A 23,565-nucleotide genomic window follows, 5' to 3' on the forward strand; every position below is an offset into this window, starting at 1 on the left:
TTTTGGCCGTCAACCAGCCGCCAGCCTCGGAGCTTCCACGGAGATGGCCGCCGAGAACGGGAGCGCGCCAGTGGCCGCCGGCGCCGCCGCGTCGGCCGAGAGGATTGCGCAGTGCATGCGGATGCTGGCAGGCAAGACCGACGAGCACAAGTTCGCGGGGCTGCTCATGGTCACGAAGCTGGGCGACCTGCCGGCCGAGGAGCTCCAGCAGGTGCGGCGCCAGGTGCTGACGACCGTCGGCGTGAGCTTCTTCCTGCGCCTACTGCACACCAAAGGTGCGCCCCCAGTGATTGCTGTACCATTGCCGAAGCTGTGACGTGGTGGTTGTTGGCCCCCTACTGACGTACGGCCTTCACCGCTCTCTCTATCTGCTGCAGGCCCCGACGAGGTCGAGACGCTCTCGTCCTTCCAGAGTCTCGGGCTGAACTTGATTGCGAGGTACGATGCCAATGGCTATGCCGCTGTAAGTATGCTCTAGCCTTACTGGGACTGATCGGTTGGGTTTATTTCGTTCAGCTTCTGCTCGGACCCGACCGTGGCCTCGGAGTTCGCGCAGGATAAGCTCGTGCGGTTCCTCCTCGAGCAACTGGCGGCACACTCGACGCCGCACGAGTCTGCCGTGGACTGTGTTCGTATTCTATCTGGCTTGGAACAGACTGAGAAGGGACAGCAGGTGCGGCAACCCACCTCGTTCGCTAGATGCTCCTTGAGTGGTGCCTGAGGCGTCCCTGTGCTCTTGCGTAGGTGATGGTGCATGAAAGCATTCTCGGACGTCTGTTTAGCGCCATGAAGAAGCTGAGTCGATCGCACTCGAGCCGGGATCTGACTGCAGAGAACAAGTCAGCGGAGCAAGAGCAGCAGACGGATGCGCTGTTGGAAGATCTGTGGGGTATTGTGGGCAGCATGGCTAGTGAGCCCGAGGTTTGGACGCATATCCACAGCTACGACTTCGAGTTCGTCTGCTCCAACTTCTCGCACGTGCGGGGCGATACGGCCATCCAGGTGCTAGCCGTTTTGAACAGCTACATGAGGCTGGTTGAGATTGGCGAAGCGCCTGTGGAGCTGCTCAGCTCACAGTGCCTCTCTGATATCCGCACCGGCGTGCTACGGTTTCTACGTGCGAAGTGGCCTCATCAGGAGCGTGACGAGTGTTTGCGCCTGATTTTCCAGCTCATGCAGCATTCTGGAACTTCTTGGATGCTCCCGGGCACAACACTGCGCAGTCAAGCACCTCCTGATGAAGTGTCCGGTGGCAAATTTATTCTGTTCCTCCTGAAGCTTGTCTCGATTGAGGTACGTTCGCGACTCTGCATCCGCCACTACACCCTTTTAAACTTTGTTAACGCTAATGTGCTGCCCACTATTCCAGATCAAAATCATGCTGGATGAAGTTGAGCATTCGCTGGTCCAAGTTGACCAGACCAAGGTGGAGTCGGTGGAAGAGACGGAGAGGCGTGAAAAGGAGATCAAGCGAGTGCTCGCTATCCTGCCCATTTGCTATGGCATCGTGGAAATGGTCATCAGTGGCCTGGTTTCCAACTACGAGAGTGATCTCGTGCTGCCCTACGACATTCTGCTGGAGATGAAGGGCACGTTCAACCAGGTATTCGTGGTGGTGCTGGAACTGCTGACGTTGGTGCGCGATTACGTGCAAACCCATCGATACCGCGAGCTTCGCGAGTCACACGCGGAGTCGGTCTACCACTTGGACGCTGTGATCTGCGCTAGTGTTCGTATCGTGAGCGCCTGGATTGCAGAGGACTCCGACACCAGCGTCGACTTGGTGATTCAGTTGGTTCCGTTTATGGTGTGTTACAAGCCGTTGTTGGCCTGGGTCGCCGATGATGGAACGCAGAACTTCAAGTCCGACAGCAACCAACTCATTGATTCGGACGACGAGATCGACTCGGACGACGAGGTGGACGCCGTATCCCAAATGATGCAGAAGGCCGCGGTGATCCACAAGACGGACAGCAGCATCGACCAGCTCCATTTCTTGCTCCCGGGGTTGCTTCAGCTCAGCGCGCTTCCTGACGGAGCTTCCATCATGTCTGAAAACGTGGACGTCCTGCGCCGTATGATGCAGTTTTGCTGCACCATTTGCGCCGACATCGCTGATGGCAACACCGAGTTTGCGAACGTGTCGACCCTGACTCTGTGTCTCGGTATCTTAATCAACCTCATCCTAATCCGCGGAGGCAATGAAAGCACGGGCGTCTCCCAGACGTCAGGCGTGCCCAACGCGCTCGAGTGGTTTCGAGCTTTGACATTCCTGCTGCCCGTCGCATGCGCAAGCGGCTCCCGATTAATGGTGGACAAGGATCTCACGGTCGAAAGTCGAGGTGAAGACGACCGCTACGTCATGCTGCTACACGTCGTCTGCGTGGTGCTCTTTATTGCGAGTCGTTTCCAAGACAAGAAGCAGCATCCGTGTCGCCTACAAACTGCTATCGCGAGCCTTGTTCCGCCGTTTAACCACATCGTCGACTGGATCGTGGAGCACCCTCCCGACGCCAAGGCCGAGTCAACCGCCGACCTGTTCGAGTTGATGCGAGTGCTTTCGATGCGCTCGATTCTGACGCCGGAGCTGCTGTCACGGTGATGGACGAATCTACATGGTGGAGAGCGAGGAAAGACATTTGGAGACGAATGTGTGTTTGTGATGCATATTCTACCTAGCTTATTGGGTTAAATAGTTTTCTCAATGAAGCAGCCACGGCAAGCTCTCTCTTTTCCTTCAAGAGAGGGCAACGCCAACTGTACGAATAGTGAACACGTCTGCATCGCCCGCCGCTTGTTTCGCGTCGCTGGCGTAGCTTCCACTTGACTTGTGATTTTTTGCTAACAATCGAGGTCTATCTTGTGTGTGTGTGTTGGGGGGGTGTCAAAACGGGATCGGGAGGGAAGACTCACTCCGCAGACTTACGACGTCGAGATATCCTGTTCCTCTGCAGAATCACTCAGCCGACGTCGCTTGTCGATCGCCCGGATGGTCTCCTGCTCCCGGAATCGGCGTCTGGAGGCATTCCGGTGCATCACTGGTACTACGGGCTCGGTGATGCAGGGCGGTAGCGCGGCAGACAGCCCAGAGCCACGCTGCAGCACGCTCGCGTTCATAACGGGCGGTTCCGTCTGGAAGATCGGTACGTCACTCGACAGAGATCCCTGCGCCATGACGCGCGCTCCGGCAGCGGACGTCGAGGCCGCGTTCCGTCTCACGCGCGCGTTCACGATGGCTCGGATGACCTGGTTACTGGCCGAGAGCTCCAGCAACTCTGCGGCGGGCATACTGGACTGGGACTGTTGCAGGACGATGGTGGTGTTGATGGCGTAGACGCTGTAGCTCGTGTAGGCGTCGGTGGGGAGCTGGTGGCGGCACGTGGGGCACGTGCTGTGCATCTTGAGCCACGGCTCGATGCAGCGCTCGTGGAACTGGTGGCAGCACTGGGGCAGCTCAGCGCACGGAGACGTGAGCGCCTCCATGCACACGACGCACACGGCGCGCTCGCCGTCCGGCTGCTGCCGCACGTCCGCCGGGTTGCGCTTGAGCGTCTCCATGAGGTTCATGGCGGCGGGCGACACGCTGTTGAGCTGCGGGATGATGTACCGGATGATGGAGTGCACCCAGCGCGCGCTCTTGAAGAGCAGCAGCGCGTCCTTGATCTGCGAGTTGGCGGGGGCGGCGTACCGCACGTTCACGCGGATGGCGAGGTCCATGGCGTGCGCTCTTTGGGGGCAAATTCCAGAGTGCCGCGTCCTTTCTCGCTCGGTGAAGTTGAAGCCTTTTAAGCCTTCGAAGCTGAAGCTGAAGCCGAAGCTGGCCTGGCTACAGTCAGTCCCTCTGGAAGTATCAGACGCCCCCTTACGTGCAGTGCAACTGCAACACTGCAACACGAGTGATGGTCCGGTGCGCTTGTCTTGTATGAGGTGGCGCTGGGTTGTTGCTGCAACAGGCGGCTTTTTCGCGTTTGGGCTGGAGTTGCAAGGTGTTGCCGGCAATTTGCGCTTCCGCGGGTGAGATGGCGGGAGTATTTTCGATCGGGGACTGCGCGCGTGTGGAGACCAATGTTATTTTGAGGCCGTGCCGTTAATGCTGTCAGCGTTAGTTTTGCAAGTGCCAGCCTTTGGGCGAGCCTCGCCTCCCTTCCGGTGTGAATGTCTCACCGCTGGGGCGATTACGTAGACTCGATTGATGAGCGGGATTTGCATGGTTTTAGAGGCATACATTTTTCAAGTCAAAACCGACTTTAACTATAATCGTCAGGTAAGATGCAAAATTGACCCGTAAACGGGTTACCTGTCGGTGCCAGTGGCATGGGAACGGAGGCGCTTCCACAGCAATAGCGCTGCTGGAATCCGAGCTAAATGCACGTCCTCGAAGGCGTAGCCGGCAATAGCCGCCCATTTTCGTGGCCTACACCCAGAACGAACCAAAATGGAGCGCAGTAACAGCAACTGCAGCAGCTTCAACCGGCGGTGCCCAGAGCTCCTGAATTGGATTACATACCCCGATAAGCTCACCTCGCAGCCGCTAACTCAAGCCTGCGAGAACCTGTTCACGGATGGATGGAGGTACACCCGCTGTAGTCTGCACCCAGCTTCCGTTCGTTTGACAGCGCTCGCAGCTCGAGTCGTCGTCATTTTAACCGTCGCGCACCTAGGCGCCTCGGGCCAGAAGTGGCAGCGCGGGCGTTCAGCTACAAACTAGAGGGCCCGCTGATTCAGCAGCTACTGTGCTGAATGCGCTTCCGTTGCCGATGAAGAGGCCGTTCTGAGAGCTTCGGAGCGGCCAAAATGCAGCCATGTCTTATCTTATGGGCGATAGCGTAAACAAGTGCCGGCTCATCAAAAAATCGGAATCATCTTGGACACGCGCAGAGCCCCAAGCGCGATGAAACTTCGGATCTGGTTGGTTGAACTGCCATTCGCTTTTAGCGCGAGGCCGCAGCGAGCCTAAAAGCGGGGAAATGGTATATGTTTCGCGAAACGCCCGACTCGGGGCTCATTGTCGAGACGCCCCAGTTAGTCAGCATGTTGAAGTTGATTCTGTAAAACTGAAGTTGTTGTCACAGCCGTTTCGAAACAGCAGAGAGATCCATTCGATCACCGAAACACTAGCTAGGTATACCTTTAAACTCCACCTTGTTGCAGTCCATCCGTTGCACCCCCGTTGGCGTCATTGCGCGGGGGTTTCCTGCGGCTCCAGCAGCGTCTCCGGCTCAGCGCTGGGGTGGGGCGGGTCATCAACCGATTCGTCGGTGGGTGAGAGCACGAATGACGACTGCAGTGGCGTGGAGGGCTGCGCGGTCGGCAGCGGCCGTAGCGTGCCAATGCGCGAGACGGACATGACCCCGCGAGCTGCGTCCAGCGAGGCGAGGGACTGCGAGGAAGACGAAGGCGATAACGGCATCACCCGTGTTGCCCCAGCGTAGTGCTGGACCAGAGGCGCATCGGCCGCTCCTGACAGCAGCAGCTGCACTTGGGTCTGCAGGCGCTGGATCTCGCGCTTCTGCTTGTCCACGACGCTCGCGAGCTCGTCGGCGCGAGCTGCGTTGTGACGACCGCGCTCCAGGCGCCCAAAGGGAAGCAGCGGGGAGTTGGCGCGGATAGGAGACGGACTGCTACTGTTGCTGCGGGTACGAAGCCGTCGCTGCTGCTTCGACGGGGTGGCCCGCCCTGTGTGCAGCGGCGCGAGGCTGACAGGGCCACCTCCGCCGCCTGATGTGACGTCAAGCGTCAGGTCGAGTTGTGGCGCTTGAGACGGCGAAATGGGGCGTGTGTGGAGTTGTGGACTCGACCGGCTGAGCTGTGACGGTGATAGCAGCTGGAGAGATCTCGTGGAATCGAACCCGGTGCGTTGCTCGCTGTCGCCGCTGCCAGCACCCTCTCCAGCGATGTACAACGAGCGTTTAAGGTCGCGGATCTGGATCTGCAGCAGCTTGTTTTCTTTGCGCAGTCGGTTGCACTCGTCTATCAGTATGCTGCCTTCAGCCACGGAGTCGCGACGAACTCGGTCGGCCTGGGTCTTCGCGTGGTCCAGCGCAGTCCGCAGTGTTTGGATAGTGCGACTCATGTACTCCATTTGCTTGACCGACTCGTCCACGGACTGCTTGCAGTCGTAACCCAGCGCTTCGTCCGACACAACGGATGCAACGCTCTTCGGGGTTGCAGCTGTAGAAGGTACGCTTTGCTTTTGTTGCGCGTTGGTTGCCTTGGCGTGCTGTGTCACGGCAGTCTTTGCTGGAGAGTAAAACCCACCGCCACCGGGAGACGACGGTGTGGTCACTGGAGTGTTGTTGTTGCCAGGCAGAAGCGCTCGAGGAGGTTTCTTGTGCAGCGTTTCTCCTATGACGTAGACCTTGTAGGCATCTTTCACCGCGCCCTCTAGGTCCTTGTAATTGGTGAGCTGGGCGAGACGACTAATCTCACGAGTCATTTCTCCAACTGAGTACTCTTTCTTGAGCGAGCTTTGGCGCAGCGCCTTGACTTCGTGCAGTAGAGTGCGGATTTTGGCGTCCTTGTTCTCCATCTCCTGTTGGGCTTCGGCCTTGGCTTGAAACTCTTCCGCTAATTCGTTTTGCATCTCGCTTATCTTTGATTCCAGCGCGCGCAGGTGCTCCTGCATGGGAACTTGCTCCGTTTCCAGCCCGTCGATGCGATGCGAAAGAACGGAACGAAAGTTCTCGAGCACGCGGTTTTCCGACTTTAGTCCATTGATCGCTCGCTCCTTTTCGTGGCTCGAACTGCGGCAAACCTCGAAATGCCGCTCGTAGTTGGCTAAGGTTTGCTCAAGCCGCGCGAGTTTAGCGCGTTCAGTGGATAGAAGCACGTCTCGCGCATGTGATGAAGCCTTCAGCTCCTGCATCTTTTTCCGAAGCGACTCGAGCTTCGTATTCGCAGCACTTACTTGACCCTGTTTCACTGCCGTATTCTGACGTTCATTTTCCAGCTGTGCGGCAAACTCCACACGCATTTTCTGCCTCTCCTGCTCGTAGTCGGTCTCTTCCTGGTGCAGCACTTCCTCGAACTTGACGTGGTTGTACTTGAGATCCTCGTGCAGTCTCTTGATGATTTCGTTCTGCTCTTTTGCCCGAGTGTACGCCGCCTTGCGCTCTGCGTGCAGCGTGCCTCGGTTCTGGCTGTCTTGGGCTTCTACCAGAGCTTCACACCGCTGCCGTGTTTGCTCCAGTGTCTCAGATAGAGCGTCGTATCGAGCAACTTCTTGCGCGAGCTTCCGCTCGTACTGGTTCTCGAGTTCTTGAGTCATCTTGACATGGTGCGCTTCAAGCTGCGTCAACTCCTCGGTGTGTTTCCGGGTAGCTAGCTGGTGACGAGCTTCCAGTTCCTCGTAGCGCACTCTTTCTTGAACCACAAGATGCTCGGACTCCTCCTTTAAAACGTGCAGCCGATTGATCCACTCGTTCTCTTTCCGGTGCAATGCAAACTCCACGTCCGCCTTCACTTGATCATGCCGTTGTTGCCACTCCAGAACCTCCGCTCGTCGCTCCTCAAGGTCATCACGAGCAACGAGCACAGCGTCTGTATAGGACGCACCGACTTTCCTACGCTCAGGAGAAGCTGAAGACGACCTGAGTCTCGCCGTTGATATTCCTGTCCTCGACGTAGTGATTCCGGTGCGAGAAGTCTCGTCGTGAGCTTGTTGCAGCAGCCCACCGTTGAGGATCTTGAAAATACCGACACTACCGTCTTCAGCGCACGTGATGAGCTGTTCGTTGTCTTCTGTCATGCGTAAGTGGAGTATACCCTCTGCGTGGGCAAAATACTCACTTACTCCTTTGTTTGTCAGCGGCCACGGGTACACGAGGATACTACCGGCCTTGGTTCCAGCAAATAGCCGCTTACAGTCCTTCATCAACGCCATGGATGTGATAACTGTGCCTGTAGGCAAGTCAAAGCTTTTCGTCTCTTCACCTGCTGTGATCTCCCGGATCTTGCCATCGCTGCCGGATGCAACTACGACGCTGGGGTCGTTCCTGTCCACTGCGAAGGCTGCGTACTGACACTGCTTCACCACATGCTGCATATCTTCACTGCGCGAGCCTGTGCTGATATCCCAACGGTAGATTGCGCCGTCGTGGGCTGCCGAGTAGAGAAAGCTGTCGTCGCGACTCCAGCTCAGACATCGAACAGCTCCGATATGGCCGGAGAATGTATGCGCAGCCTCGAATGTGTACGTTCTGAAGGTGGTGACTGTGAGCCCCGACGCGCAGGCGAAAAGATGGCCACCATGGGCATAGCGCACGAAGCGACAGGCCTTGAGTGCAAGCTCCTTAACCTGCCGCAGACTTTCTTGTAAGAGTTGGTAGATACGCACTCGCTCCTTGAAAGCCACAACGAGTTGGAACCCGGAAGGATGAACTGCAACAGTGGTTGGTTCCTCGGGACAATGCTGGAGGAGCTCGTAGTGATGCAACTCGAAGTTCCACACGCGCACGGTCTTATCGGTGCCACAAGTCACAACAATGGGGCGCTGTATGCAGACATCCACTTGCAATACGGGGCCTACTTGATGACCCTGTGAGAGTCAAATGTTAGTCTCGCTTCAATCGAACATTGTCATGTTTTGTTGCAGCTTACATGTCGGATGAACTCGCGGTATTCGATCCTGTCCTCTTGCTCGGTATCAATGGCACTCATGGAAAACGTTATCAACTCTCGGCTTTTCGAGCAAGCCACGATAGCTTCCGAGTTTGGCGAGATGGTGATGCAGTCAAACGCGATATCGCCGATGGACACGGATCGCACAAATGGGAACGGGTCCTTCGCGTCATCCTGTGCAACACACTATGAGACCTTGTACTAACAAAGGCGCTTGTCTACTACATTGTACTCACCGATGCTTCGTAGATACTAAAGAATCCGGCCGAACCACCGAGGACGAAGCCCTTGGCATGAGCCGTGACGCACTCCATACGCACGTGGGACGGCTGGTGGCATCGAGATGAATGGACGAGGTCGGCGCTACACCCGTCGAGGGTGATCCGAAAGCAAAGCAGCAGTCCTCGCTCCGACAGAGTGATCATGTGCTCCTTTAGCCACGTATGATCCACGAAATGCTCTTGATCCTTGAGTTGCGGGAGAAAGTTGGAGATCTTGAAGTCGTTGTTTGTCCAGACCCAGTACTTGAGCGTTGTGGGTCCTGAGACCGAGATGAAGTTGGCGTTAATTGGACTGATATGAATGCGCGAGCCGCGACTTGGGCACTTGCATGAGGCCAATAGCTTCGCGTTGCTAACCTTCCAGTACGTCACCGTGTGCGCTGGTGCGTCCTCCAGGACCGCCAGAAATTTGTTGTCCACCGAGAAGCTGCATGACACGACATTGGAATTAACTGGAAGCGGTAAATTACGTACGCGAGTCCTTGACTTCAGTTTGTAGATGGCAATGGAGCGAGCTTCTTGGTCTCGTAGCTGGGGCTGAATTGCCACGCTCGATCCCTTTGAAGACGGAGAATTAAGCGATGGCATCGACATCGGAGATGTAGTCGTAGCGCTGACCGCATGAGTTACTGCCGGAGCGGTAACACATTGGTAAACTTCAGCCACGGCCAAGAGCTCACGGTTCGGGGACAGTTGGAAGCTCTGGATGAACTTGACATGTCGAACATGGTGGAAGAAATCCATCGCGCGGTTCTCAAGATTGTAGAGAACTAAATGGTGCGCCGCCGGGTAAATTACCATGTACTCGCTTGCAAAATCGATGACCGTACGACCGCAGGATCGAAATCCGAGTGCATACGTGGGTTTAAGGTGCAGACTCGCTTCCTTGTCTTCATCAGCGCCTCGGTATTGATCCCCGTTCTGCGGCGGAATAATTGGCGTAACATCCTCCTCGGGAGACCCCGCTACTTCGCTGTCGTCGTTGTTTACCTCGACATCCATTGAGTGCACTCGTATCGTCCTCGCAATAACGAGTTGGTACAATCTATCTACACCAGCGTCATGCTTTATTGAGAGGGGTCGTCTCCATTCCGGGCGGTGGTTTGACAAGAGCGGCGTTTCGAAACTATTCTCTCTCACTCTTTGCAAGGAGCAGCAAGTTGTAGACCTTGCCGAGCTTTTTACCTCGTAGGGAGGTAGGTGGCCGTCCTGATGCTTGGTGGGATTTTCCACAAGCGCAAGAAGAGTCAAGAGCTGCGGTCGCCGTCGCTTCAAGACCTCAAGAAGTGCGTTGAACTGGTCGCGTTTATCTACTTGCTGTACGATTTTGACAATTTGGCGTGGTGATGCAGGTTTCGAGATGCCTATGCCAAGTATGCAGATCTCCGCCAAGTGGACCCCCCTCCGTGCTTTGAAAAGGTGAAGTAACAACCATGCATTTAATAGTTATCACCTGCTGACTCGCAATGCACATTCAGAGTGTTTACAAAGCCATAGCTGGACAGAAGGAGCTGCACACTGTGGAATTCAGACAGGAGGATATCACGGATCCACAAATGATCGCGTTGGCGGAAGCTCTCCTGGAGATGCCGATCGTGTCTTCTCTTGACCTGCGTGACAACCGCATAACGGATGATGTATGTTTCGAGCGGTAGCGTCTATCGTACACTAGCTCTCATATCATTTTGCTGAACAAACTATACATGTACAGGGGGCGAAGGCGTTGCTAGAAGTTCTTCGATTGCAGATCATCGCAGCCAAGACCCCGCCCACAATCGATCCTCGAACAAAGCAACCGCTGTACCCGCCACTGCCCGAGTACACCCGGTACGTGACGAATGTTAATCTGAAGGGCAACGAGGTGTCGGCGTCCGTCTTGCAAGAACTTTCGCACTACATGGACGTTTTAAGGCGAGAAGACAAGCGATTGGAGATTCGAGCAGCGCTGAACCGCATCGATCGCAATCATGACGGGAGTATCGACGAGGAGGAGTTCAAGGGCGTGCTCAAGCTGTTGACGACATCCACGCCCACGAAAAAGGAGATCCGAGCCTTTATGCAGCAGCACACGCTGTCCACTGACAGCACCCAGAACGCCGTCAACCTGGAGAATGTTCTACTCGCCAAGTGCGCGGTGTCACCTTCGAGACACTCGGCCTGTCCGCCATGGGAAGCGTTAGTTCAAGAGCGCCACGCCATACTGGGAGCTCCCCGCATGGCACCAACACTGATGTCCACTTCGCTACATGCAGAGACTCATGACCCCCCAGCGTCGAAGGCAAGCCTCGTTCGTCCAAGCCTCACGTCTTCTGATGTTGGCATGACCTCTGATCCATTCTTCCACAGCAACAGTACTTCCGACTTATCTCCTCTCTCATCACCATCGACCCAAGCTCCAGTTGCACCGATTGATATGGGGAACACTGTGCCAAAGCCCCCACCGGCCCCCGTCGTGAATGCGTCGGTAGCTCCCCAGCAGCCTCAAGTCGTGACTAAGGCCTCTGAATCGAAAAGCGCGACGTTGTCACAGCCAGAGCAGCCACCCGTTTTCTCCAAGCCTCCACCAGTACCGATATTATCGCTCGCTTCAGTATTGCAACACCCAGTGAGTCGCAGCCCACGTTCTGCTCGATCAAGCGTTGATGACGAGGGGCATCGAAATCCGTCGCTGGCAGGACCAAACTCCATTATCTCGGTGCCGTCGTCACCCCACGACTCCGACATCAGCGACAGCATGAGCGTCGTGTCTTCAGCATTCGGAGGATCCGTCTCGCAGCGTGTTTTGGAGGACCACGAATCTGTCAGCGTGTCAGAACGTAAAACTCGTGCAGCTTCGAGTCTAACCCCCGCCTCAACAACCCTCGACTCACCTCGTTGGCAGAGCGAACACTTCTCGGCGGAGGACGAGGAGGGGATGAGCAACGGGGCTCCTGGCGGTGTTCGAGAAGAAGGTGACGAATTGAGTTCTGGCAACGTAGATGATGAAGCCCGTTCAGTTTACTGTCACAGGGGTCCGAAGTCTCTGGTCACGTCTGGAAGCAGCAGTCACGCCGAACTCAGCGACAGCAAGAGCGTGTCTGCGCTGTCACGTCCAGAGGCTGGAAATGAGACTCCACGGGAATTGGTGACTGCGAAAGAAAGTGAAAATTTCAGCGTGGGGCACGATGAAAAGCGGTCTCAATCTGGGAGTGTTGTTTCAACGCCACGGTTTGATGATTTGTCCTCTCTTGTGTATCGAGGAGCCGACGAAGCGGGACGTTCCTCCACTGAGAAGATGGGATCGTTCTTTGATCAACCTGAAGAGGACGAGGAGGAAGTCGAAGAACGCGTTGACTCGCTCATGTTTGACGTAATGAAAGACGGCAAAGAGCGATTCGTGATGAAACTGATCCACTCCGAGTTCAGGAGTGGACTACCGGTCAAGGACTTCCCAGCCGAGTTGCCATTCCGAAACGTACTGGCACTACTTCTCCCTGAAAATGGGTTATCGGATCTTACGCTGTTTGCAGAGGTACTTGCATCTATCCATCTCACTGACTGCTCGCACTACACAAGGCTCTTAACTTCCTGCTATCGCGATTCTTGCAGTGCCGCTTTCCCTTCGTCATCGTGCTTGACTTGTCGAAGAACAAACTGTCCAAGTTACCAGATGACGGACTGACTGCGTTTCCACGACTTGAGGTGCTGAATCTAGGTAATAACCAGCTGAAAACTATCACAGGACTCACGAAGACGCTCAAGCTCCGAGCACTTTGTGTCAGCCATAACGCCATCCGCACAGTGAAAAACGTTGAGCATCTCTTGCAGCTGGAGATACTGCAGCTAGCCCACAACCAGATCGCCACCGTCCACGCTCTACGGATCTTGTCCCTCAACAAAGTACTGGCACACTTGAATCTGGACGGGAACCCGCTTGTCCAGACGGACGAGCGCCAAAAGCGGAAGAACATCGTCCACGTGCGAAATCTGCTGCCTGCGTTGCAGTCACTTGGGTCAATCCCCTGCTTTGGTCTTCACACGAAGGACAAAAAGAAAGCGGACGGCAGTGCCAACCCCGGCAAGAGCTTGTTCGATAGCGATTTGATACCGGACTATAAGAAGTTGTGGGTCTCAACTGCATGCGATACTCTTCACATCTTACAAGACGCTACGAGTCTCGGTTCAGGTCAAAGCCAACATGACGATGATGAATGGGACACAAGGGATGAAGACGGAGGCGACGACAGACCCAAGCGCCCACTCACCCGCGAGCAACAGCGTCAGAAAGATGAGCTTCGAAGCCGAGCCATTGGATTTCGGTCGCGAGGGAAAGCTATCCCCTCACCGCCGAAGGTGAAGACATCCGTGTACTGCTTTGGTCCACCGCAACCTCCATCACTAAAGAAGAAAGGCAAGAAGAAGGCAGCCCCGGCAGATCCAAAGGTTGTAAGAGAGCAACAACGTCGAGCTAGTGAGCTCAGCGCCCCCAAACATGCCCCAGTCGACAAAACCTTGATGCACCAGGAGCAGAAGCGAAAGTCGCGGGTGGATTTCCACGCGGCGATGACAGTTGGAGAGAGGCTTCAACTCGCACGTGACATGACTCAGCGACGGCCGACTGCTACTATCGGGCTTAGTGCTCGATCGCGGTCCATTCTGGCGAAGGCGGATAGTCGCAAGCGAGCGAGTACAGCGGCTTCCATGACGATACAAGAGGAAGCGAGTGGACTGGAGGGTAATGCAAGACCGCTAAGCCCTCGACAGGCTTCCCCCATCAAAGACGCAATGGTGTTTCGCGTCGATCCGGCTAATACCCCGCGGTCACCCAAGGGCGTCCTTACTTTCCGTGTTGATCCGCATCCTGCTGGGGCAGGGGGTCAACAAGGCTCACCGAAATGCATCGGGTCAAAGGAATCTGGCTTCTTGCACGACTTGGCAGTCTCTGACTTTTTGAACCACGCAGAGGAGGAGTTTTCAACTGCGTTAACGGCTCTGAACGTGCTGCTGTCGATGAGTGAGAAGGAGCACGGTGACCGCAAGAAACTGGCAGATTATCGAGCAAGCCTCGACGCCTTGGATATCCTAAACGAGCACGAGAGCCAGGAACTGTTCAAAAAGGCACACGGACACCCTGAACACGAGTTGCAAGCCCAATGTACGGAATGGTTTACCAAGCTTGGAGTCGTGAAGAAGTGCATGCGTCAATTGCTAGAGAAACTGGAGGTTCACGCACCAGGTTCGGGTGTGATTCGGGCCTATTGCCGGTGCCTCCGCGGGAACGAGCTGCGAGGAATTATCACCACGATGCTCGAGGATGAAGACTTGAGCGAGCCACAGGTAGCAGAAAATATCGAGGTGGATCCTAAGCAGGAGGACGAATCGCCTGGAGAAGAACAAGTTTTAGCCACACCGGTAAACAACGACACGGCTAGTGAGATACCCCATGAAGAGATCCCAGCACCGAGCAGCGTTGCCTCTCGTCTCTTTGGAGAATCGTCGTCGCTTGCACACACTGAGAACAACAACTCATCGCACGCTATGGCTGAAGAATCGAGCGGAGAAAAGCAGGCTAACGATTTCTCTAGTGGGGATACCGACTTGGATTTCCTGGAATCTAGCGAAACAGTGTTTGACGGTGATAAGGCACAGGACGCGGATGAGACGATGGAATCTCACTCTGCTAACGACGATACGAACAGCTCTTTGGACCACGGCTCGATCCCCGAATCGGTGCTGTTGGCGTCCACGACCGACATCACGATGGATATTCAGATGAATGAGGATACCACCAGCAACCAAAACGCTGATGAAAACCCGTGGACGGATGATACGACAGAAGCTACTGGTGGTGTGGAGGAGGCAGCAATTGTGACGGAAAGTGAAGAATTGAACACTCACGATGCAGAAGAATCGGTCGAACAGTTTGATACTGAAGGCCACGACACGGAAAACGTTGGCGAAGTAGAAGAGGAAGCAAGAGAGGGACCAGTTGAAGCAACAACGGCTCAAAATGAGGACTACGACTGGCTGGCTAACTCGACCGAGCTCGATGCAGAAACTGCTGAAGCCGACTCGTTCGAGCACGAAATGGCCACCGTTTCCGAAGACGAAGCGGATGTAGCTCATCAAGAGCAAGCTGAGCCACCTCAGGACTATAACTGGTCCACCGCAGAAGCCACTGAGCCAACCATCGAGGAAGGAGCAGAGACCTCAGAGGAGGCGCAGAATGACGTTGATGGCGAGGCATACGAGAACGAGGAAGCGTACGAAAACGGTGTGGTTGAAGACAACGGCGACTACAGTGTGGATGGAGAAGTTGCAGCTGAGGACACTGAGGACACAGACGCTCAATACGAGCTAGGAGGGGGCGTGGATGCAGACGACGAGGAGGCAGAAACGTTTGGTGACTGGGAGAAGGGCTTCGATCCGAATTCCAACCACTACTTTTGGTTCAACCACAGCACCGGCGAGAGCTCGTGGACGCCACCAGAGGGGTGGCCGTACGAAGTTGATGAGCCTTTCAGTGCAGAGAATGAAGATGCTGCTGAAGGGGCTGAAGCTGGAGAAGAGCAGCAAGACCAAGAGTATGATGAACAGGGCACAGAGGCTCAGGAGTATGAAGAGGGCGGTGTTGAAGAGCAAGAGTATGCTGAAGGAGCCGCTGAAGGAGAATACTACGAGGAGGAAGCTGGTGGCGAGCAGTATAATGAGGCCAATGCGGAAGGACAATGCTACGAAGAGAGCGCTGAGGAAGGCCAATACTATGAAGTGGGGACGTATGATGAAGGCGAAGCGGAAGGTCAATACTACGAAGAAGGTGCGGAGCAACATGAGAGCCAGGAGTACGAAGAGGGCGCAGCAGATGACCAGTACTACGAAGAGGGCGCGGTGGAAGAGCAGCAGTATGAAGAGAACACTACCGATGGTCAATGGTACGACGAGACCGCTGCTGAAGGCCAGGACTACGCGACTGAAGACCAGAACTATGAGGTCGCCGCGGACGAGGGGCACACAGTAGAGCAAACCGAAGAGGAGTCGCCACGGCGTAGCGAGGTGTCTGACTTTGAGTTCGACGACAGCGACCTGCCCGGCTTCTGACGATACACCCCCTCCCATCTAGATTCTTCATACACGTAGCTGTTTTGTATCTGCACTTCACTTTTGCCATTGCTGTCTAGGGCGCGTGGGCTCCGTAGAGTTGCGGCTTGCCCAGTATCTGCAGCTGCTTGCGCTCGGTCTCCCGGGCCGCGTCCTGCCGCTGCTTTGGGGTCACCATGCGTCTGCTGCCTGTCATGCACTTCTCGAGGTGGTTCGTGTACCGAGACGCGTGCACCTGTCGCTTGCAGTAGAGGCAGCTCACGAACACGCTGTCCTGCTCCACGACGGGCGTGTCCACTGTCCGTCCGTCCGACAGCAACAAAGCAACGAGGTCAGGACTGCATTAACGATATAGCCGCTGTTGTTGTTGAAGGGTCAGACCAACCTGTCCGCTCGATGGGCTCGACGTCGTAGAGCTCCTCGAGGCTCAGTCCGTCCACCGAGATCTGGCGGTGCATCTGGTCCTCACCACACTGTCAGACTCACTTTCTCTGTGTATATGGGTGGTGTCGGCTACTGCACCTCGAAGCACACGTCCAGCGCGACATCGTCGAGCAGGAAGCGGTAGATCTGCTCTTCCATTTCGATCCGAACAATTGATACACTAATGACAATTCTGATGATTTCTGAGTATAAATCTGATATAATTTCTGATTCGACCCATTTCGCGCCTTGGCTGGCAGAGACTGGAAGGAAGCGGACGCGACGATGATCGAGGTGATCCTGAACGACCGCCTGGGCAAGAAGATCCGCGTCAAGTGCAACGAGGACGACACGGTGGGGGACCTCAAGAAGCTCGTGGCGGCGCAGGTGGGCACGCGGCCGGAGAAGATCCGCATCCAGAAGTGGTACACCATCTACAAGGACCACATCACGCTCGAGGACTACGAGATTCACGACGGCATGGGGCTCGAGCTCTACTACACGTAAGCTAACTCCAGCGGCGTGGCGGCTTTTGCTGCTGTCGCTGCTACCAATGAATCGCGTGCCTGTTGCTTGTGCCTGTGTAACCCCCTCCTTCCTCTCTCCATCTCCATCTCCTCCGTCTTTTACTGCCGCCGCCTGTCGTGGCGGTGCCCGCCTTCTGCCTGCTGGCACCGCAGTTTCAACCATGTAAAAGTCCAGCAGGCACCTCGCGATTTCGCTCGAGCTGAGTAGACACAATGCAGCCCCCGCCGACTGCGGGCACAATGCGGTGGGCTCATTTTGGTATTATCGAGCAAATGACACACAACTCAGGTCGGAGTTGAGTTGCGACACCCCTCGACAATGGCGCCCTGAGTTTTCGGTCCGGTGTTGGCGAGCCCGAAGGTGTCGGGGCAAAGTGTTCCCGTGACTGCTGTAACTGCACCCACCGGCGGCTGCTGCTTGGCGAGGGGCTGCATTGCATAGGGAACTAACTGTAAGTTCGGCAATAATAGTGCAAGAAAACGTTGAGGCGACTTTCAGCCAATCGCGCGGGGGTTGAACTCGGATATCGGCCAATGCGCGCTGCGCGTCGTAGGCGACTGTACGATCGTGGTTGTTTTTCGCAGTGCAGCCCAACGCCAGCAAGCGCGAGCGAGTGAGTGCGGAACTCAGGCGGCAAGGCAGGCAGGCAGCGGGCAGAGGACGGAGGCGACGGCAGGCAGCGCATGCCGCCGACCCCCTCTCTCCTTGGCTCAGCAGCGGGACGACCGGGTTAACAGGTGAGCACTGTGAAGCGAAGGGGTCGGGGCGCGGCGCGAGTGGCTCACCGTGTTACACTGTGACAGATCTCGCACACCAAAGGCTCAAGAGGACGCCCACTGGGCCGCCTACAGCGCAGCACACGCACGCAGTTTCCCGACGCGCAGAGCGGGGGCTTGCCCGATTGACGCAGGCAACAGGCAGGAAGGAGGCTCGAGACACGACAGAGGCCGCAGCCGCGGCCCGCAGACACGAGCGCCAGGATTCTGTGCTTCGCCCACACGAAGCGCAACGGCATGGAGGTGCCGCACACGTTCGTGCGCACGGTCAAGGCGCAGGACCTGCGCTTCAGCCAGGTGGACAGCGTGCTGCACGACATCAAGACCAAGAACTCGCCCACGTGGGTCATCTTCTCCTTCGCGGTGCGTTTCCGTCACGCTTGGCTGAAGCTGGAGATAAACGCGCCATAGCTCTGACTTCTCGCTGTTTTGACGACTGACAGGACCAACGAGAGAAACGGAACACGCTCAAGGTGCTGGCGTCCGGACACGGCAGCATCTCGGACCAGTCCAAGTGGCCGCCCGAGCTCTTCTCGCCCAACTCGCTGTGCTACGGCCTCACGAGCGTCGACTGCTATGATGAGAACGCGGCGCCTACCAACGTGCTGTCGTTCTGCTGGAAGGGACGGAACCTCCCGATCTACTTGCGAACGAAGTATGCCGAGTTCAACTATGTCATCCGGGTAAGCTTGTTGAGATGAATACGCGCGGTATCTTGCTGTGCGGAGGAAGCTTAAAGGGCGATACTGACTTGTGCGTTGTCGAGCAGAAACACCTGGGCGCTGTGGCACACGTCACACTACACAACCCAGAGGAACTCGTGTACGGAATGCTACTTGCAGCGCTGAACAAGCGAATTTGTATCTAACGCGCGGATACTTGGCGTTTTGTCAACAGGGATGGATCAGTGTTTATGCAAACGCCGCGGCGACGACCACGAAGCTCGTCCAGGAGGTTTATCACGAACGATATTGAATTTACCCCTGAGGTGATGGCCACCGTTCAGGATATCCGATCGGACACGTCGCCGTTCAACTGGGCGGTGTGCGGATACGATAACTCGGATATTGAGAGCTCGACGCAACGGATGATTGTGGTGGAGAAGGGCATGGTAAGTTGGTTCTTCGTTGTTTGGCGTGGAAGTGCATGAATGGACGAATTGTGTTGTGTGCAAACAGACTGGTCTTTATGCACTGAAAGGAATTGGCGGAATTACCTCAGTCCTTGAAGAAGGGAGCACGATGTACATTTACCTGCGAGTGGACGTCCCGTTGCATCGCGGAACCGAGCGCATTGTGTCAAAATACGTCTTGGTAACATGGCAAGGCGTTGAAAGTGGCTGGAGCGGCGGCACGTCAGACGATGAAGTCGAACTATGGTTTGGGCCTGGCTCGAATGGAGAGCGATCGCCCCAACGCCGCGATTCTTTCGCATCTAGCTCCAAACTTCAGCGCGCCGTCACCGCTCATGTCCACGGGAGTGAAATCTACCGCGTATTCCCCCATCACGTACGTCGATTCACCAAGACGCAACGGGACTTGACATTTGACTAATCAAAACGTTATGGTTGTAGGTACACTTTTTTGCCAGCACTATTTCGGAGATTTCGGAAGAAGCAATCCGAGAGCGTATTCGGCGGGCTGTGGACAATGATTGCATGCTGCTTCGAGTTGTACGTTTCAATGCCGCCTGAGCTTGTCTTGGTAAGAATTGTGTGTCTGATATGGTGGGTGCATTATGACGGATCAATAGGTCTGCGTTCAAGCTTCGGGTGACACTCAAGCCCCGGTATGCTTAGAAATCCCGTTCGATGCTACGATTGGCGTGCTCCGACAGGAAATCGCCTCGAACATCGGAATCCCGAAGGACCGTCAGCGCATTGTTTGGATTCGGCAAACAGATGACTTGGCAAAAGGTTGGTCAACTGTGCTAGGCTTGTTGAATGAAGATAGAGGCAAGCGATGATCGGCTAAGCTTGTGTGCATTCTCGCAGATTCCCAGCTATCAACGGCGGTGATGCTGGAAGATGAAAATGCCGGCATTCGAAAGGACATCGGACTTGCTCACGGCGACAAAATTCACGTCGACGACAAGGACAACGGAGAAAACTCTGTCTTGGCTAAGCTCTTCGAACAGGTAAGGTTCGGTGAAACGCCTTCTATGGCTGTAGGAAGCTAACTCCGCTGTTTTGGGGTTTTGTAGATCAACTCGGGCGCTGCCACTGTGAGTCTTTCGGCTGAGCGGCGACACGAAGTGCAGCGAGGAGTGGAAGCTCGTGAGGCTGAGTTGAGGAAAATATTGTCCGTGACGCACTATTTAATTCGGCGGAAGGCAAGTGAGGATCTCAAGCCAGTGCCGCGCATGGCTGGTGTCGTTGAAGAAGCTGTTTCCAACGAGACGAAGGAAGCAGATTCTGTATCACCCTCGAGTCGGCATAAGGTTGTCCATCGCGCAGACTCGTCTGCCTCCTTGACGGCATCACTGTCGGAGGAGCTTGCGAAAGAAGACGTATCAACGTTGCAGGAGCAGGCGCGGGTTCTGGAGTCGCAGAACAAATACTTGGAAATTCCCTACGAAAGCATCCATATCCTCAGTGGCAAGGAGAACGAGCTGGGTTGCGGGAAGGCGGCTACTGTGTACCGTGGCATTTGGATTAACCGGAAAACTGCAGCAGAGGTGGCTGTCAAGTCATTCCGCTACGCGCGGTTAACCGACAAGATCCTTGGAGACTACCGGCAAGAAGTGGCGCTGCTCAGAAAACTGAAGCACCCGAATATTGTTTTATTTATCGGAGCATGCACGGACCCGAAGCTGATGATTCTGACGGAGTATTGCTCGCGCAAAAGGTACGCTAGATGCTTGCAGCTATGATTGGATGTTACGTCCTACTAACATTTGTGTGCCCTCTTTCGTCCAGTTTATTCGAAGTGATCCACAGCAACAACTTCGAGACGATTCCTTGGAAGGTATGATTGGGCTTTGTGTTTTTGCAGTTTGACAGGACAATACTGATCCTAATGTTTTGTGTGATTCCTGCAATTGCAGTTCAAATTGCGAATGATGCTAGATGCAGCACGAGGTATCCAGTATCTCCACTCAAAGCGCATTATTCATCGCGACATTAAGGTGAGAAGACGAATTCTCCACGATTTTGTGAGATATGCCATTGTTTGACTGACGCTTCGTTCTCGCTTGCAGTCCCACAACTTCTTGGTGGACGATGACTGGCGGGTAAAGGTGGCTGATTTCGGTATCAGCAAGGTGCTCGATACCGATACTGCGTTTACGCAATGTGGCACAACTGGATGGTACGGAAGATCTCAATTTGGAGAATGCAGTATCTATCCTGTGCGCTGACAAAGTTGTGTATTTGGCAGGGTCGCTCCCGAGGTATTACTGGACGAAGACCTAGGGTATTCATTCAAGGCCGACAACTGGAGGTATGTGTCCGCGTTGACAGAGCCTCCTTTTCGTTACCTCCAGCTCTAACTTGACCATTTTTTTACTTGCAGTTTCGCCATTGTCATGTGGGAAATGATCGCCGGCGGGCTGCAAAATCCGTTCATCGGGATGGCCCCGATCAAGTTCTACAACAAAACCATCAACGCCGGCATCCGGCCTCCGATCCCCGAGGGCGTGGACAGCGAGTACATCGACCTCATCACGGAGTGCTGGAAGTCGGACGCAGCGGACCGGCCTTCCTTCGACGTGATCGTGGCTCGGCTGGAGCAGATGCTGCTCGCGTTGGGCGCCAGCATCGACCTCCCGCCCACGTTCCAGGGTGGCTACCACCAGGCAGGAGGGGCAGCGTCGAACCCGTAATTGTTGTTGAGAGTCCGTCCGTCCACCTCCATCCCTCCATGTCGTGCTGAGGCGCCGAACCGCTTGGTAATTTTGAGAGACGAGTCGTGCCAAGACGTGTCCTCGATCGTATTATAGCAAGCTCATAGACAAGCAATCCAAACTATCGAGAGATAATAGCCGAGTGTTCCAGGAGCACTGTTCCTTGTCGATTGCTGCAGCTCCATTGGCTGAAACGAGAACACGAGCATGGCGTCGCTGTATGCGCTGGCGCCGGAGCTCGTGGCGCTCTTCGGCTTCCTGTGCCTCCTGCTCAACGTGCTGCTGCCGGTGCTGGGCTTCGTCCTCCGCTTCGTGGTGGTGGACGTGCCCCACGAGTGGAAGAAGTGGCAGCTGCATCGCTCGCAGCAGCGCGAGCTCAGGCGCCTGCAGCGACGCGTCGACACGCTGACCCGCAGGAAGCTGGCGGTGAGACCGCGCTGCTGAAGTCCTTATAGCTTGGGGAGCTTGTGCACTAACTTTAATGCGTCTACGCGCAGGACGAGCAGGAGACTCGAAGGCGCACGAGAGCGGCGAGTGCGAAAAAGCGGCAGCAGGTGGAGGAGACGCCGCAGCAAGCGCTCGACGACAGACGTCTCCACCCCATTGCGGGCCTGGTGTCTAACGAAGGGGCCGACGAATGGCGAACGCAAACCCCGCAGCAGCAGCGACATCGACTCGGTATCTACTCGACGGCCAAGAAACCAGCTACCGGTAGCAGCACGCGAGAGCGCCGACGCATGAGGTGGGGGCTCTTGTCGTAAATACAGGATGTTGCTACGGTGTCAAGGTAGTAATGGTCATGTGCAATTGTGGGCAGGGACGAAGAGGAGCCTTGAAGGCGAGACGCCCGTCCCGGTATTTATCAGCTGCGCCAGTGGTCAATGCTACGTTTAGTTTTCAGTTTTGAGTTGTGTGGAGTGGGCAAATGGCTGCGAGTTCGTTTGATTCGGTTCTTGTGCTTGTGTGCGGCCTCCCTGCTGCTGGGAAGACGACACTGGTAAAACGTTTGGTGAATAATGGCAGCACTGCGTCAAGGCTGTACGAGCGGATCTCTTTCGACGACATCTACGAGCACGCGGCGGCAAACGATGAAGATCGCGAGTTCGATCCCGACAAATGGAAAGCGTCGCAGCAAGCTATGGTCCTCCGCGTGACCGAGCGCTTGGAACAGCAGAGCGCGACGACAAGGGAGAAGGAAACTACGCAGCAACTGGTGCTGCTCGTCGACGACAACTTCCAGTACCGGAGTCTGCGCAAGCGCTTCTTCCAACTCGCCGTACAGCGTAAGAAGCCCGTGCCTGCTGTCCACTCGACTGAAGAGAGTACTGTAACTAACATGTCTTTGGTGACTTGTAGTGGATTGCGGCTTTGCGGTGCTGCACGTGAACGTCGAGACAGAACTATGCCGCGAACGGAACAATTCTCGGGGAATCAACGGGAATGAAGGTGCGCGCGTACCTGACGAGGTCTTTCGACGGATGGCAGCAGCTTTTGAAGCTCCCAACGGAGATCAAAATCCGTGGGAAGTTAGCACCTGCGAGCTGAATGACGCTGTCGAAAACGACGGCATCGAAGACATAATGGACACATTGATCAAGCGCGCGGAGGGTGAACTCAACGAGCGACGTCTTTTGCAGTTGAAGAAGCAAAGCGATGAAGAGCAACAGGTAAGACTTCAGTCGCTCTTTAGTACGATTATGGATGAAGCTAACGCTGTCTTGGCGTGTATCTTAGCGCCGCGGTCGCCTTGGAATGCAGCAAAATGTCCTCCACCTAGTTGACCTGGGGCTTCGCCAATGGGTATCTGCAAAACTTCGTGACGGGGTTGCGTTACCATCTGGCATGACCAAAGCACGCTTAGCGTCTCAACTGAACCAGCGACGTAAAAGCTTTCTCGCGCTGATCAAAGGCTCACCCGGCCACATCGCAGACCTCTTGCACGACAAACCTATCGCGGAAGTGGTGGTTTCGTTAGTTGTGCGCTTCCATCAGCAAGAATAGTGTCGACAATTGGGACT

General features: G+C 55.5%; 7 protein-coding genes across 7 annotated transcripts; 5 read left to right on the forward strand and 2 right to left on the reverse strand.

Moving 5' to 3' along the window:
* Positions 1-115: 115 nt before the first annotated feature.
* PHYSODRAFT_480274 (hypothetical protein) lies at positions 116-2,602 on the forward strand (the record flags this gene model as incomplete). Its single annotated transcript, XM_009520598.1, has 5 exons — positions 116-275; positions 378-438; positions 517-673; positions 745-1,293; positions 1,370-2,602. 5 exons carry the CDS (start codon positions 116-118, stop codon positions 2,600-2,602), a joined length of 2,160 nt encoding a protein of 719 aa, XP_009518893.1.
* A 320-nt stretch (positions 2,603-2,922) lies between these two features.
* On the reverse strand, positions 2,923-3,717 carry PHYSODRAFT_479804 (hypothetical protein; the record flags this gene model as incomplete). The annotated part of the gene is made up of 1 exon (XM_009520599.1): positions 2,923-3,717. The coding sequence occupies one exon, from the start codon at positions 3,715-3,717 to the stop codon at positions 2,923-2,925; it is 795 nt and encodes a 264-aa protein (XP_009518894.1).
* A 6,395-nt stretch (positions 3,718-10,112) lies between these two features.
* On the forward strand, positions 10,113-15,977 carry PHYSODRAFT_483821 (hypothetical protein; the record flags this gene model as incomplete). The annotated part of the gene is made up of 9 exons (XM_009520600.1): positions 10,113-10,186; positions 10,253-10,319; positions 10,379-10,537; positions 10,612-11,944; positions 12,203-12,411; positions 12,489-14,234; positions 14,661-14,757; positions 14,842-15,570; positions 15,835-15,977. The coding sequence occupies 9 exons, from the start codon at positions 10,113-10,115 to the stop codon at positions 15,975-15,977; spliced, it is 4,557 nt and encodes a 1,518-aa protein (XP_009518895.1).
* A 76-nt stretch (positions 15,978-16,053) lies between these two features.
* Positions 16,054-16,559, reverse strand: PHYSODRAFT_310855 (hypothetical protein; the record flags this gene model as incomplete). The annotated part of the gene is made up of 3 exons (XM_009520601.1): positions 16,054-16,274; positions 16,363-16,435; positions 16,500-16,559. The coding sequence occupies 3 exons, from the start codon at positions 16,557-16,559 to the stop codon at positions 16,054-16,056; spliced, it is 354 nt and encodes a 117-aa protein (XP_009518896.1).
* Positions 16,560-16,685: 126 nt separating this feature from the next.
* PHYSODRAFT_310856 (hypothetical protein) lies at positions 16,686-16,907 on the forward strand (the record flags this gene model as incomplete). Its single annotated transcript, XM_009520602.1, has 1 exon — positions 16,686-16,907. The coding sequence occupies one exon, from the start codon at positions 16,686-16,688 to the stop codon at positions 16,905-16,907; it is 222 nt and encodes a 73-aa protein (XP_009518897.1).
* Positions 16,908-17,941: 1,034 nt separating this feature from the next.
* On the forward strand, positions 17,942-21,680 carry PHYSODRAFT_541217 (hypothetical protein; the record flags this gene model as incomplete). The annotated part of the gene is made up of 14 exons (XM_009520603.1): positions 17,942-18,067; positions 18,148-18,387; positions 18,474-18,526; positions 18,602-18,815; positions 18,883-19,212; positions 19,278-19,376; positions 19,457-19,619; positions 19,698-19,840; positions 19,907-20,550; positions 20,622-20,670; positions 20,750-20,830; positions 20,903-21,012; positions 21,082-21,144; positions 21,217-21,680. 14 exons carry the CDS (start codon positions 17,942-17,944, stop codon positions 21,524-21,526), a joined length of 2,625 nt encoding a protein of 874 aa, XP_009518898.1. The 3' UTR covers positions 21,527-21,680.
* Positions 21,681-22,472: 792 nt separating this feature from the next.
* On the forward strand, positions 22,473-23,548 carry PHYSODRAFT_556252 (hypothetical protein; the record flags this gene model as incomplete). Its single annotated transcript, XM_009520604.1, has 4 exons — positions 22,473-22,688; positions 22,755-22,830; positions 22,904-23,214; positions 23,282-23,548. 4 exons carry the CDS (start codon positions 22,473-22,475, stop codon positions 23,546-23,548), a joined length of 870 nt encoding a protein of 289 aa, XP_009518899.1.
* Positions 23,549-23,565: the final 17 nt, after the last annotated feature.

The sequence above is a fragment of the Phytophthora sojae genome (assembly GCF_000149755.1).
Source record: "Phytophthora sojae unplaced genomic scaffold PHYSOscaffold_2, whole genome shotgun sequence".
Classification (NCBI taxonomy): domain Eukaryota; phylum Oomycota; class Peronosporomycetes; order Peronosporales; family Peronosporaceae; genus Phytophthora; species Phytophthora sojae.